This window comes from Triplophysa dalaica, chromosome 11 (genome assembly GCF_015846415.1).
Source record: "Triplophysa dalaica isolate WHDGS20190420 chromosome 11, ASM1584641v1, whole genome shotgun sequence".
NCBI classification, from domain to species: Eukaryota; Metazoa; Chordata; class Actinopteri; order Cypriniformes; family Nemacheilidae; genus Triplophysa; species Triplophysa dalaica.
In genome coordinates this window covers 9,799,710-9,813,539 of record NC_079552.1, presented here as the reverse complement: position 1 = coordinate 9,813,539, position 13,830 = coordinate 9,799,710, and the positions used below count along the sequence as shown (strand labels likewise).

General features: G+C 39.9%; 2 protein-coding genes across 3 annotated transcripts; one reads left to right on the top strand and one right to left on the bottom strand.

Moving 5' to 3' along the window:
- Positions 1-30: 30 nt before the first annotated feature.
- cgasa (cyclic GMP-AMP synthase a) lies at positions 31-3,345 on the top strand. Its single transcript, XM_056760185.1, has 5 exons — positions 31-1,798; positions 1,988-2,210; positions 2,313-2,573; positions 2,666-2,765; positions 2,903-3,345. Exons 1-5 carry the CDS (start codon positions 878-880, stop codon positions 3,240-3,242), a joined length of 1,845 nt encoding a protein of 614 aa, XP_056616163.1. The 5' UTR covers positions 31-877; the 3' UTR covers positions 3,243-3,345.
- Positions 3,346-3,426: 81 nt separating this feature from the next.
- On the bottom strand, positions 3,427-12,993 carry ddx43 (DEAD (Asp-Glu-Ala-Asp) box polypeptide 43). 2 transcript variants are annotated; one of them, XM_056760184.1, is made up of 17 exons: positions 12,536-12,993; positions 12,388-12,443; positions 11,998-12,124; positions 11,782-11,928; positions 11,306-11,387; positions 10,284-10,440; positions 7,187-7,305; positions 7,004-7,114; positions 6,517-6,658; positions 6,297-6,397; positions 6,026-6,113; positions 5,646-5,773; positions 4,761-4,870; positions 4,440-4,578; positions 4,263-4,350; positions 3,765-3,913; positions 3,430-3,614 (listed from the first exon to the last, which is right to left on the bottom strand). In XM_056760184.1, exons 1-16 carry the CDS (start codon positions 12,861-12,863, stop codon positions 3,776-3,778), a joined length of 2,061 nt encoding a protein of 686 aa, XP_056616162.1. In that variant the 5' UTR covers positions 12,864-12,993; the 3' UTR covers positions 3,430-3,614; positions 3,765-3,775. The 2 variants fall into 2 exon arrangements, with proteins under 2 accessions (XP_056616161.1, XP_056616162.1); XM_056760183.1 differs by having other exon boundaries at positions 3,427-3,614; positions 11,782-12,124.
- Positions 12,994-13,830: the final 837 nt, after the last annotated feature.

Below are 13,830 nucleotides of genomic sequence, written 5' to 3'. Positions count from 1 at the left end.
CAAATATTCAACTATTAAAAAAAATCAAACATTGAAAAGAAATTCAGGGCATGTTACATACTGTACAAGATACTGAAGGCATTTCTTCTAGATGTATTGGTTAAGTCGAAGTTTCGTCCAACCACACGATGTCGCAAGAGGTGCGTTTACCTCAAAATGAGACAAGGGCTTTTAACTGCTACAAAGTAGCAAATGTAGTTTTATTATTATTGTCGAGAGTTAGCCCATTTTACATCATCCACAATCTCTACGTGCATAGATTTAACCAGGCACGTAGCTTTAAGATGCATTTTTAAATCTTAATGCAAGTAATATCTAGTTCAAGTTTATCACCATCTTTGTTCATGTACACATGCTTTGCCATAAAAAAAACGTAATTGCTAATTTGGTCAAACAAAGCTCTTCAGCACGTCACAGCATTAGGAAGTGAGAAATGAAACAAGTCCCTTTAAGAAAAGTCTGCTCACTCGAGGCCATTCAATTATTTATTATTACGTGGGGAGGACACGAATGTATAAAATAGCAAGCTCAGTAAAAAACACATTTGCATTAAACATAAATGGTTGTGTTGAGCTCAAATTGCGCAACGAACTTTGACTCTTTCTTTGTTTGTTTTAAAGAAACACAACTATGTACAGAGCGCCTCCCCCAGACAGATAACCTTTTGTCTTTCACTGAGACGGGCGGTCCTTGCTTTCATATGAAATGTTGCACTTTTCCATATTCAATGTAATAGCAAGGCAACGTCTTGTTAATAGCAACGATCTTTAACGAAACTGACTCTAGGACGTCATGCGTCTGCGGTTTTCAATGTTTTGTAAAACAGCGATTTCCTGTTAATATACAACTGAGTGTCATCGGCAGTACTCCTGCCATCATGAGCAACCCAAGAAGACCGAGCGGTGCCCGCGCAAAAGATCCTGTTCCACCTGTCAACAAAGCTCAAACAAAAGGCAAAGGAAAGAGTCAAGAACAGAGGGGTCCTTATAATAGAGATAGAAACAGCGAACCCACAGAGAGCCCCGCGGACACCCCCAACGGAAGAGCGCACACACGGAGAAGCGGCAGGGAAAAGCGGACTGAAAGTCAAGACAGCCTTGCCAGGAGTACGTCCGATAGAAAAAAAGCCGCACCATTAAGACAAACAAACGGCAACACACAGAGTAAAAAACAAAAAGACTGTGAGAGAGATGAAGCTTTACAGACGTCAGAAAGCAAAACTGAAGATCTGCGCACAACAGAAGAGAAAAACGAAAGAGCGCGCAAATCTGCTCCCAGTAAATCCGGCACTTTCGCTGTGGCGCACGCGCCAGTCAATGACGCACAGAAGAGCGAAAAAAGCGATATACAGAGTAAACCGAAGATAGAAAGTCGAAGCCAATCTTCTACAATCGTGTCCGATATAAACCCCACAACAATACAAGCAAACATTAAGCGACAGAGCAGAAAACAAAAAGATCGTTCAGACAGTGACAGCGTCAAAGACGCATCTCCGGAGCTCTCCGACAGGACGTCTCAGGAAAAACGCAAACCAAAACTTACAAAAAAGCAAAATTCTCAGAACGCAGAGAGCATGGAAGAGGACACCAGGACGCATCAGAGTCCCATCAAAAATGAACTAGAAAAAGTCCTCCAAGCGACTATTGAAAAGTTAAAGATAAAAGCAATTGAGAGATCAAACGCGTCCAGATGTGTTAATGACATCACAAAAAAGGTTGTTACACATCTAAAAAAAATGATGACATGGTGTTGTGATATCGAGTCCTTAACAACTGGAAGTTATTATGAAAACGTTAAAGTAAGTATAAAAGAAGTGTCTATTTTACAGCATCACGTATTCGAGAGACATTAATTGAGTCTTTGTAGTATGTACTTTCTAAATGTAACAATCATGTGTAAGTCATAGCCACTAAAAAAGTCAGGAAATACCTATTAAAAAGATTTAAACATACATGTGCAATCAAACTCATGTCCCTTCTCATTTTAGATTTGTGAGCCTGATGAATTTGATGTTATGCTGACTATTCCTGTGGAAAGGGTGGATATCCATGAGTTCAATGACAATGGAGCCTTTTACAGCATTGCACTGAAACGACATCCAAATAAACATCCTCTGAATAGTTTTCTAAATGAGGACAAGACAATCCGGGCCAGTGAAATGCTGAATGAATTCAGAGAAGGTGTCAAGGAGGCTGTGGAGTCACTGGAATGTAAACAAGATGCTTAAAATATTTTACTTTGCACTCATTGATTGAGTGACATAACACAGATTACAACTAACCATCATCATTCTATACTCTTGCCTCTTGTAGACGACATTGTTGTACAGCGCAAGAAGCAAAAGTGTCCCGCAGTGACACTGGAGGTAACTGAAAATGGAAAAGCGATTTCCATTGATTTTGTTCTTGGGCTTAAGGTTAGCGGCAGTTGGCCGATTCACACAAAAGGCGGTTTTCAAATAGAAAATTGGCTTGGAACCAAGGAGAAAAAAAGTCTGAAGGGCCAACCATACTACCTGGTACCCAAATATGAGGGAAATGGAAAAGTGGAGCATGGTGGAGTTGTTGCAAAGGGTATAATGATTTTGTCACCACTATCAATATTCTTATAAATGAAATAAGTACAAATATACCTAATGATAGTTGAAAAACTGTTCTTTACTCAGATGCCTGGCGGATCTCTTTTTCACATATTGAAAAAGACATTCTGAAACGGCATGGCCATTCCAAAACCTGCTGTGAGGTTAATGGAAAGAAATGCTGCAGGTAACAGGGTTTTGGGTTCTACTGTCATGCGTGTTGAAATGTTGAATGTATTAGTTTTGGCAGAGAATTTATTTTATTGGTGCTTAATTGCTTGCACATGGACACATAGAAAACTGAACGTTTGTTTAATTTTCAAGGAAGGAATGTCTAAAGCTCTTGAAGTATCTGCTAAGTCAACTCAAAAAGGAGCACTCGGATAAGATGTCCAAGTTCTGCTCCTACCATGCAAAGACAACCTTGCTCCACGCTTGTGCTACAAAGCCAGAAGACAGCGAGTGGGCATATGATCAACTGCCCAACTGCTTCCTGCTGCTTTTGGATGACTTTGTCAGATATTTAAGAAACCAAGATCTCCGTAACTTTTTTGTCCCAGCCCAAAATCTCTTGCATCAGGACAATCTGCCCAAGAGCAACTGTGAATTTCTGGTAAAACAAATTGAAATCCAAAGAAAACAAAATTTTCCTATATTTAAATAACTTCTGATTTTCTATGAATTGTATTGATCCTCACTTTCACCTTGAAAGTTGTATTTGAAAATAAAATTCAAGAAGTATCTTTCAAGTTGTTCAAGTTCTTTATTTTATATTCATTCAACAGAACAAAGTACATTATCTACTTTAAGATGCATGTTCACATCATCCTCAAAATAGATATGTAGAAATAATAAATGTGACTGAACAGGAAAAAAAAACTCACAATAAAATAAATCCATTCTGCTTAGACAACAAAGTGGTGTCTTAACAGAATGTAAAGGTTGTTTACCAAAACTGCACAGGCCTTTCTACACATAGAGGCCTAACTATTTAAAAGCATAGGAATGTAACTCCGGGAAGTGCGGCTTTATCCCTCTGAAAGATAAAAACACTACTACTAGTCACATCAGGACACGGAAATGGTTTTAGTTGAATCACAGTTAATATAATATTTTCTATGAAATGCTTTATCATACATTTTCCTTTGTTGTTGTGATTGAGCAAGAGAGAGTAAATTAGTATCACCTTTCAGGAGATCAGAACCATCGGTCTGAGCCGCCTCTAAAACCACCTCTCCGTCCTCCTCCTCTGGCTCCTTTGGGTGCATACATTTCTTTCTCCCTCTTATGTTTCTCATAACGCTCAGCCATCATTACCAGTTCTTCTGGTACATCCTAAACAAAAATAAAAATCATTCTTCATTAATGCGCTTTAGAAACACAAGAGTTAAGAAAGAATTTGCACATACAGGATTGTGGGATGTTATAGGCAAGGAGTGATGATCTAGTCAAGTATCTTGTAAATTAAGCATTTCACTGCAATCCTAACTGAACATTGTTTAATATGGATTTATGTATAATAATAAGAAATTAAACCGTGCAATATACAGCATGCCAACACTTTTTATAATCCTACTGTACAAGCAACTTGATACAAGAATATTGTATACTGACTGCAAAACACAGAGATTGTGCCTTTATGTAACCAGGGGTAAAGGCAGTGGATGCCTGCAGGTGTGTTTACCTGACCAGACCTCTCCAGAATTGTGATCAACTCGGAAGCAATTCTCCAGTCATCTCTTGTTACCAGGGTTACAGATGCACCAGATCTCCTGAGATATAAAGCTTGTTATAAAGGCTGAAAACAGCATTGTTTTATTTCAATTCTCTTGCTTCTCACAGCCACACCCTCTCTATTTACCCAGCACGACCTGTTCTCCCAACTCTGTGCACATACTCCTCCATGTTACGAGGAAAGTCATAGTTGAACACATGCGTGATGTCATGAACATCCAGTCCACGGGAGGCCAGGTCAGTCGCCACCAGTATACGCACGCGACCTTAAACAGTGACAGCGGAAGGTAGATTAGGATTGGAAAATAAATTTGACTTAAATCTAAAGCGTTTAAGCCAATTCTCATGAATTTTAAAGTTAACTCAAGGTGAGAGAAAAAAAGTGTCCAGTATTGAGTTGAAGCATGTTAGGCTTTGTCCCACTGAGTCATAGACTATTTTAGCATACCATCTTTAAAGTCCTGAAGTGCCTCTTCTCGGTCACACTGTTCTCGGTCTCCATGCATAGATTGTACAGGTATACCCTGCAGACACAGGTCACTGGAGAGGTCATCGGCTCTGTACAGCAGAAGGAGGAGTGACAAGTGTTAGTGAAAGCACCACTCCTAATATATTGCATTATGGTGTAACGGATCTGTAAATAAGACACATATTGTATCAATATGTATCATATTGTATCAAATGCATGATAAACAGGACAATGGTAGGATATTAAGTGACGGTGTTAAGAGATAATGTTAGAAGTATTGTATTCTAAGCTATGTACACATCATGGACTATTGAGAAAATAACACAACAGAAATATACACAACTAATGGGATAAAATGTACGCAGTTAATTTGTACTTGTTTAACTGAAATTAATCAAATCAGAGTTTTGACACGTTAAGCTCAGTGAATAACCATAATCGGAAATTGTATGTCAGGTTTAAGGTTTTACAGACAAAGATCCAAAAGTGATAGTTTAATTGATGACGTAAACATTGAACTACCAAATTTTCTTTCTAAGAGACCGCAAAAAACTGCCCCAGTTGCACAGATGTGACCGAGGAGGAAACAATCTGAATAAAAAGTGACACTCCCTTTTACAGAATTAATGTTAAGTTTCAATTTTAGCAAAACGTAGGATCTCCCTGCTACGGATTCCAGTAATACATTCCTTTCTTAGTAGTATGTGGCACATAAAGGGCATTGTAGTATTTAACCTTGAACATGTGCAATGACATCATTGACGAACCATTTCAGTTTCACTTCTGAAAAACTTGAAGAAAACCACCCGTTTCGTGAAATCAAACGTGGTTACCCCGCAAGTCTTATTCTACAGAAGAACTCACTTTATTTTTTTTCCAACAAATATTAGCACTTTGTCCTGAGGCTCCATCCGGTGGATGAAATCAAACACATAAGCTTTCTTTTCTTCCTCCTGCACCATCTGCACCATCTGATGAACAGTGTTCACCGTCTGAAACAGAGATACACAGAAGGGTCTTATCATCTTAATAAAGAGCCCCAGCACAAAACACTCTTTATTTTTGCTCAAAATGTCCTATTTGTAATACACTTAATAAAAAATAGAACTATGTCTGAAACAGATATGTACATCACTGCTCAGCATGCTTCATTTCTATATTTCAAACTGGTTCATCTGACTTTATCTACTTTATGCGTAAACTGTGTCCTCTGTGCGATTTCATTTAACCAAGGCTTTACTTACTGCTAGATCCAAAGTGCCCACGTAAACCATCATGGAGTTTTTCAGGTAGGATTTGGCCAGCCGCCTAACACCCGTTGGCCAGGTGGCACTGTAACCACAATTTAAGAAAAAAAATTCGCACAGTGGAACAGAAAGCATTACCATCAAACCATGTTAAAGGAATACTAAAATAGAAATGTATATTATATAAAATATCTATTTTATTTGATTTAAAAGCTTCTTTCATCGATTAATATCTAAATAAAAAAGAAACTAAATTGTAAAGAATCACCTAGTCATAACAGTCTGTCTATCAGGCCGAATGTCCAGAATGATTTTCATGATTTGAGGTTCAAAGCCCATATCCAACATTCTATCAGCCTCATCCAAAACCTAGAAAGACAGTGCGGTAAAATTGTTATTAAAGGAATAAAGCAACTGACGCATTTAGAATGTACATCTTATGTAAAAAAGAAAAACAATACAATTTTCCCAGCATATACTTAACATACCAGATAGGTGATGGAGCGCAAATTGATGAGATTGTTCATCTGCAGATCATTTAATCGTCCTGGGGTGGCAATGACTATATCCACACCACTTCTCACTTTATTAATCTGAGAACGTCTGTCACCTCCTCCATAGATACAGATACTGTGAAACAAAGAAAAGATTACATTTATTTATTTATTTGGCAGAGGCTTTTATCCAAAACGACTTGCAAAGCATTTTGTCCACACGCTTGACAGTACGTTAGTTTACAAGGCCAAGCTACTAGGAGGATTAAAGCTGGAGTTAGCAAGGGAGAGAATGAAAAACAATAATTTAACAATGAACCAAAACATGTTTTAGTTTTCAGCCACAAGACAAAGACAGTTATTGGTTAATCAAATAAATGCGAAACAGGTATGTTTGATGGATGCAGAACAGATTAGTGAACAAAGAAACCGCACGAGTTGCATGTTTTTTCTTGATATCCTGTAGAATGATCATGCTTACGTTTTAAAACCTTTGTAGCTGTATTTGTTACACTCTGCTTCAATCTGAAGTGCCAGTTCACGCGTGGGCGTCAAAACCAACATGCCGGGACCGTTTCGCTGGTGACTGGGTCTGAAAGAAATGTTTATGAATCGACAAGAGGGAGGATGTACAATAAGAGATAAGTGAATAAAATAGACTTACAAAGGCTGCTCATCCATATGAATGAAGCCAGGAAGTAGGTAAGCCAGAGTTTTGCCTGTTCCTGTTTGAGCTATCCCTATCAGGTCTATTCCCTTCAGAATTACTGGCCAGGCCTGTGACTGCACCATGAGACATAATCGTACACAATTTTAGTGGAAAAAATTAAATGAAGCATAAGGGTACAGACGTTTTAAAATTTGTTGGCACCCTTACAGCTCATTAAAATAATGCTTCATTCCTCCTGAAGAGTGTAGAAATTTAAAGCTATTGTATCATGTATACTTGCATGCCTTTTGGTATGTCATAGAATAAAGCAAAGAAGCTGTGGAAAGAGATGAATTATGGCTTATTCTACAAAGATATTCTTAAATGGCCTTTGTTGGTACCCCTTAGAAAAGGATAGAGTGGTCTGATGAGCTCAGAAAGAAACTAATAGACAAGCATGGTAAAAGTAAAGGCTACAAGACCATCTCCAAGCAGCTCGACGTTCCCTTGACAAAAGTTGCAAATATTATTACGAATTTTAAAGTCCATGGAATTGTAGCCAACCTCCCTGGGCGCGGCCGCAAGAGGAAAAGCGACCCCAGATTGAACAGAAGGATAGTGCGAATCGTAGAAAAAGAACCGAGGATAACTGCCAGAGGTACAAGCTGAAGGCAAGTCAGTTTCTGATCGCTCCATCCGTCCATTTTATTTTTGGACTCCACCTTTGAAAGAAAAACATAAAAAAGCCAGAGTGGAATAAGCTAAAATTCAAATTGACAAGCCACAATCCTGTGCAGGGCACAATGAAATCTCAAGAATATCAAGGCATTCTGGAGCGAAACGTACTGACCAGTGTCAGAAAGCTCTGTCTCAGTCTCAGGTCATGGGTCTTCCAACAAGATAATGACCCAAAATCACCCAAGAATGGATAAGAACAAAACATTGGACTATTCTGAAGTGGCCTTCTATGAATCATGATCTGAATCCTATCGAAATGTATGGAAAGAAATAAAACTTGCAGTCTGGAGAAAGCACCCATCAAACTGAGACAGTTTTAGCAGTTTCCACAGGAAGAGTGGGCCAAACTACCTGTGAACAGGTGCAGGAGTCTCATTGAGAACTACATAAAACGTTTGCTAGCAGTGTCTGCTTAGGTTAGGGGTCTCGTATTTTTTGTCCATGACATTATCAATTGTTTCATTATTTACAATGTTGTATTATGTGAATAAAAATTTAAATCAAAGTCTGATTTCTATTAAATATGAAATAAACAATGGTGGATGCCAATAACATTTGTCAGTTTCAAGTTATTTCAGAGAAAATTGTGCGTTCTTCGTTTTTTGTTGAGGGGTACCAACAAATTTGAGCACATCTGTAGTTGGGAGAAAATGTACAATGTGTCCTATGGTGTGACAGCAAAACAAAATAGAAAAATGTTAGTAATTCATAATTTTATGTCATTAACATTTATGTTTCTAATATAAAATACATTTAAAAAAAATATATATATACACATTTAATAACAAATATTTCTAATATGAAATACATAAAAAAAAATACATTTACATACATTTACTATTTCACACCACAGGACACATGTGCATTTTTTTGTCATCGCCATAGGCAAACAGTGGCAAGGGGGGCGTGGTTCAGGGAGTCTCGGGAGAAAGATGGCGAGTAAGCAGATCAACGGTTTAGTGAAAACACCTGCTTCTCGTTCTAGTAATTGGCGAGGAGAGGCTGAAGGAAGGGGAGAGACATGGAAGCCGTTGCCCTGCCGGTTGGCGGCTCCCTCTGGGGCTCTTACGGCTCCATGTGGCCCCATCTCCGGAGACATACGGGTTTGCAGTGCTGGACGGGGGTAAAAGTTCCCCCAAGACCTGGGAAAGGGCACAGGTTTGGTAGAGGGGGAGGGAGATATAGGGAGAGAGAAAGGGATGGTAGGGGTACGCCGACCCCGGGGCATGCCACCAACTGGTCCTTGGCCAGCTGGATGGCCTGGGCCAGCGACGACGGGCCGTGCCACTGGAACCATCGGGGGGTTTTCCTGGGTAACGTGCCATGAACTGTACCAATGTCACCTGGTCAATGATGTCAGCCATCTGCTGCAGGAATCTCGGAGCTGGTGAGCAAAGGCGAAAGGCTGGCCGCACTCCCCGATTTCCAGGGACCGGAACAGCTGTCGATGCTGCTCTGGACTCCGGCCCACCCGTTCCAGGATCGCCTTTTTGAGGTCTGCGTAGATCGGCAGGTTCTCTACCAGTAGCTGCCGAGTGGCCATCTGGGCTTCTCCGGACAGGAGGGGAATGAGTCGGGATGCCCAGGCATCCGGCTGCCATCCGGATAGTTCCGCGGACCTCTCGAATAGATCCAGGAAGGCCTCCGGCTCGTCCTGGGCTCCCATCTTGTGCAGCGGGAACGTGGGGGAGGCGGCCGATGGTGAGCTTGTTTCCTTCTCCGAATGCTCCGGAATGCAAGCTCCGGAATGACTTGCGGTCTTTCTGTTGGTTCTGGATGAGGCCCTGGAACAGCCTTTCCTGATCAAAGTAAAAGATAGGGAAGAAAGGAGGCGGGGTCGGCGTGACTACGTTAGAATCCTTTTATTACAATTCACTTCCGGGTTTCAACAAAATATATATATTTGTCGAGTAAGATTCCTTCTTTAAGTCCTGGATGCAACGTCTCGAGGCTTCTCCTTCAGTCCGTTTCTCATCATGTCTCTCTCTCCCTCCCCGGTTCCAATTAAAAGAAAGAGAAGCGCTGTTTTAACTAAACCGTTGATTTGCTTACTCACCGTCTTTCTCACGACACTCCCTATCCGCGCAGACCGTGATGAACCACGCCCCCCTTGCCACACAAACATACTACATATTTTTCTCTATGGGGCAAGCAACGGAAGCAATGTCCAAGTATTTACAAAACACTACAGTATTGACATTACTGTTCAAGATGTAGCCCTTTTGTTCTTACTGACAGTTGTGACGTCAACAAAGGTTGATTCAGGAAGATTAAACTTTCAAGTCAGTACAACATTCATGCTGTCTTTGACTAATAAAGAAAATATGGACAAATAAACTTCGATGTGTGAAGATTAGCCTTTGCTACTCAGTACCTGAATGGGAGTTGGGTTTTGAAATCCAACTCTGACAATGTTTTCCATTATTCCAGGATAGTGCGCAAAAGCCTCCTCAAAAGTACACACCGGATTGGGAAAGGTTCTTTTCTCCCCCTCTACCAAATCATCCACAAAGATGTTGTTGTTCTCTTTTCTGGTTGGCAAGAGAATGAAGTGTCATTAACGTAAATATGAACATTTATAAATTTTAACCCAAAACAGCGCAGATCATGCATTTGCATATTTGTGTCCCTTATACAGTAATACATTCCAAGCAGTGGCAGATCCAGAAACAGGATGATGGGTGCTGGGTGGGCCTTTAAAAATCTGGGTGGGCCAGAATATTTTGCATCACCCGGCTTTATTTAGGAGAAAATTATAACAGACTAGTGTTCTGTCCCACAAGTGTGGTAAATTCCCTAAAAGTCATTTTTTTATTTAACGGCAAGGAAAATACTACAAAATTTCGGAAGTGATAATCGTATTTGAATATGGGAGTGAATCCCCTAAATTATTATCCATGCGTGTACAGAAATGAAGTCAATCCTGGATTTGTGATAACTGACAGTGAAAACCCTTGCAATTTTCATGCATTTTGCAGCTGCGCATAGCAATACAACCTGTTTGGTATCTGTTAATACAATAAAATGTAAAGTCGATTAGCAAGGGTGGATTCTATCCGTTTAGAGTTTAATTATCTATACTATCTTCTATATATATCTTCTTTAATTATTATGTGGATCTGATTGGGTGGGCACAATTTCAGTTGGGTGTGCCTGTGCTCCCCCAGGCCCACTCGTAGCTCTGCCTCTTGAGACCAAGAGTAGAAAAACACAGATTGCAAAGCAGCCCATCTATTATAATTATTAAATAATTTCATGTTTAAAAACAATATATAATATTTATTGGATCTTAAAAAGTAACAAAGAACGTTTCAGAGCATTCTGAAGTTTATAGTTTGTGATATATGGCGCCCTCTGCGGGGTGAATATAAATAATGCAGAAAATTCTTACAGTACCTCCAAATTTTGACTTCTTCTGCACTGCGAGCAGTCACAGATTCCGCTTCAATATAGAAATCTTTCTTCAGAGGTGGAAGATCTAGAGGATCATAAAGTGGTTGTTTAATCAGGTATAGGCCTTTCAATAGAACAACACCATTTCATTATTTTACGACAGCTTCAGGTTTCTTGTTTGCAACACAACTTGTATGTTGGGCAGATGATTGGACTTGTAACCCAAACATTGCCGGTTCGAGCCTCAGTACCAGCAGGAATTGTAGGTGGGTGGAGTGAATGATCAGCGCTCTCGTCCACCTTGGGATGAGACCCTTGAGCAAGGCACTGATCCCCCAACTGCTCCCCGGGCGCAGCAGCAAAGGCTGCTCACTGCTCTGTGTGTGTGTGTGCACTATGATGTGTTAAACGCAGATTCAAATGCCCATTATGGAACATTTCACTTTCAATAATGTTGAGGTCAGTCTTTGAAGAATCACCTTGCCATTTTATAGCTTCATATTTATCACGGTTTTCTCGGAGTGCTATCCAGTCAATAGGCACACGTGCAGTTGCTCCTGCGCCAACAGCCTGGACGGCAGAAGACGGCCAGCAGGAATCACGCTGATAGCCCGTGTTGCTATTTCCTGAAAACAAAAGTGAAATGATCAATGAACTATAAGAATGAAAATGGCATGAACCCTGCAGGGACTTACCATTGGGGCCTGTAGGACCCCTGAAAGACCCCCCCTGCACCAGGTCTTCAATCATATCCTTGGCTTTGAGCTGGACATCACCTGATCCAAAGATCAGCACCTCAGCTTCATCTTCACCCCGGTTTATCTGCCAAACGCATGAGGTATTGGAAATGCCATTTCATTTAGATGTACTAAACCCACATTTGTGATTTGAAAGTGAACTTCGAAGAACACTGATGTTGCTCGTTTCTTAATAATCAAGGAAAGCTGAGGTAGCAAAATGTCCAAAGTTTAAATTTCATTTTAGGAGATCAGTCATCTTCAATGCAGATGAGTAAATGTCTATATTCATAAACTTCTTTTCAGGGTAGCAAACGCTACTGTTAAATTCTATAGCATTTAACCTGCCTTTATTGACGCTCCACTGCTTTCTTCCAACTCTCGGATTTTCGCACCGCCTCGACCTGGTCATACGGATGAAAGACGGTCATACAGCGGTCTGGCACATGCACAACAGTTACAATTGCAAACTGTACGTACGACATCTGCATCTCACCAATGATTCTCCCGACCAGAGAGTTCTCCACGTTAACTATTATCGGTGAAGATCTTGATCTCTCTCCATCACAACAACCTCCCCCGCGTCCACCCCTAGACCGACCGTAACTGTTATTTCTCCTGGTTTCACCGTCACAAAAGTTTGATGTTGGCTCCCTCCAGTTGCTCCACTGCCCGCCATCCAAGACCATTTCAGCACGTGGCGCATCGGTGTCTCTGGTCTGAGCCCTTTGAGGAGACGGAGGCCTCCATGACTTCACCTGTACAGACGGCGGCCTCAAAAGCGCCACACCGTCAGCTCCATAATCATCCTCCCAGTCAGACATTTAAAACACAAACACAGGTCCAAACAAATGTTTATTGGCTGTTTGTGTTCCGGACGAAGAAATCACTGATTAGAGATGAACACGTCAATCAATTTCCTCTCACGTGCTCTCTTCCCAAATTTACCATGGCGACCGCTATTTCCGTTAGGGTAGGTTGTAATCAGACACCTTTGACTCTCTGTCGCCATCTTTGTTTAAAATGTAAAATGGCAGGTTAGTTGTGGTTATTCTCTTAATAATGGACATTTATTCGCATTTATGTTCTTAATAATTATTTGAATAGTTCGTTGTATTATTTGAATACTTAATAAATGTATTAAAATATAAAAAAATGATTAAACCGACAGCTCACGTTTTAAATAATATGATATGCTTGCTTATTGTGAATCAGGGTAGGGTGAGGACGCAGTTTTAAACATTAATTTTAATGCACTGATGTACAGTTTTAATAACTGATTTTTGTTCAATTTTCTCCAAAAGGTGGTAGTCTACAGCCGTTTTTAACACTTTAAAATTATAGTTAAATAATATAGGAAGGATCTACTGGTTTTATTCTTTCTACTTTAAAGTTTTTTATAATTTTAAATAATAGGTGAACACTTGTTGAGGTGTACAAAAACTGTTTTTGTGCTGTAGAAGAATAAAAATAAATGTAGCCTGCATGAAACAAGTCATTCAAATATACATTTACAATTATGCTTTATATTTTTACAGATTTTTTTATTATTAGAGTATTTACAAGGTAAATAATATAACTGGCACGGTACTGCAATAATAACTGAGGCAATAAAATATCTACTATTATTTTGAGTAATTAATTCCTGTGTTTCTTAGTACTTTACCAAAACTAATGCAAGCCGGTTGTTAATTTTAACCACATGCATTTGTAAAGCGAAAGGGATGTCATTTTGCCAACTATCAAGAACTAGTATTTTTATTGGTTAAAGACATACATGGACGTTAATGA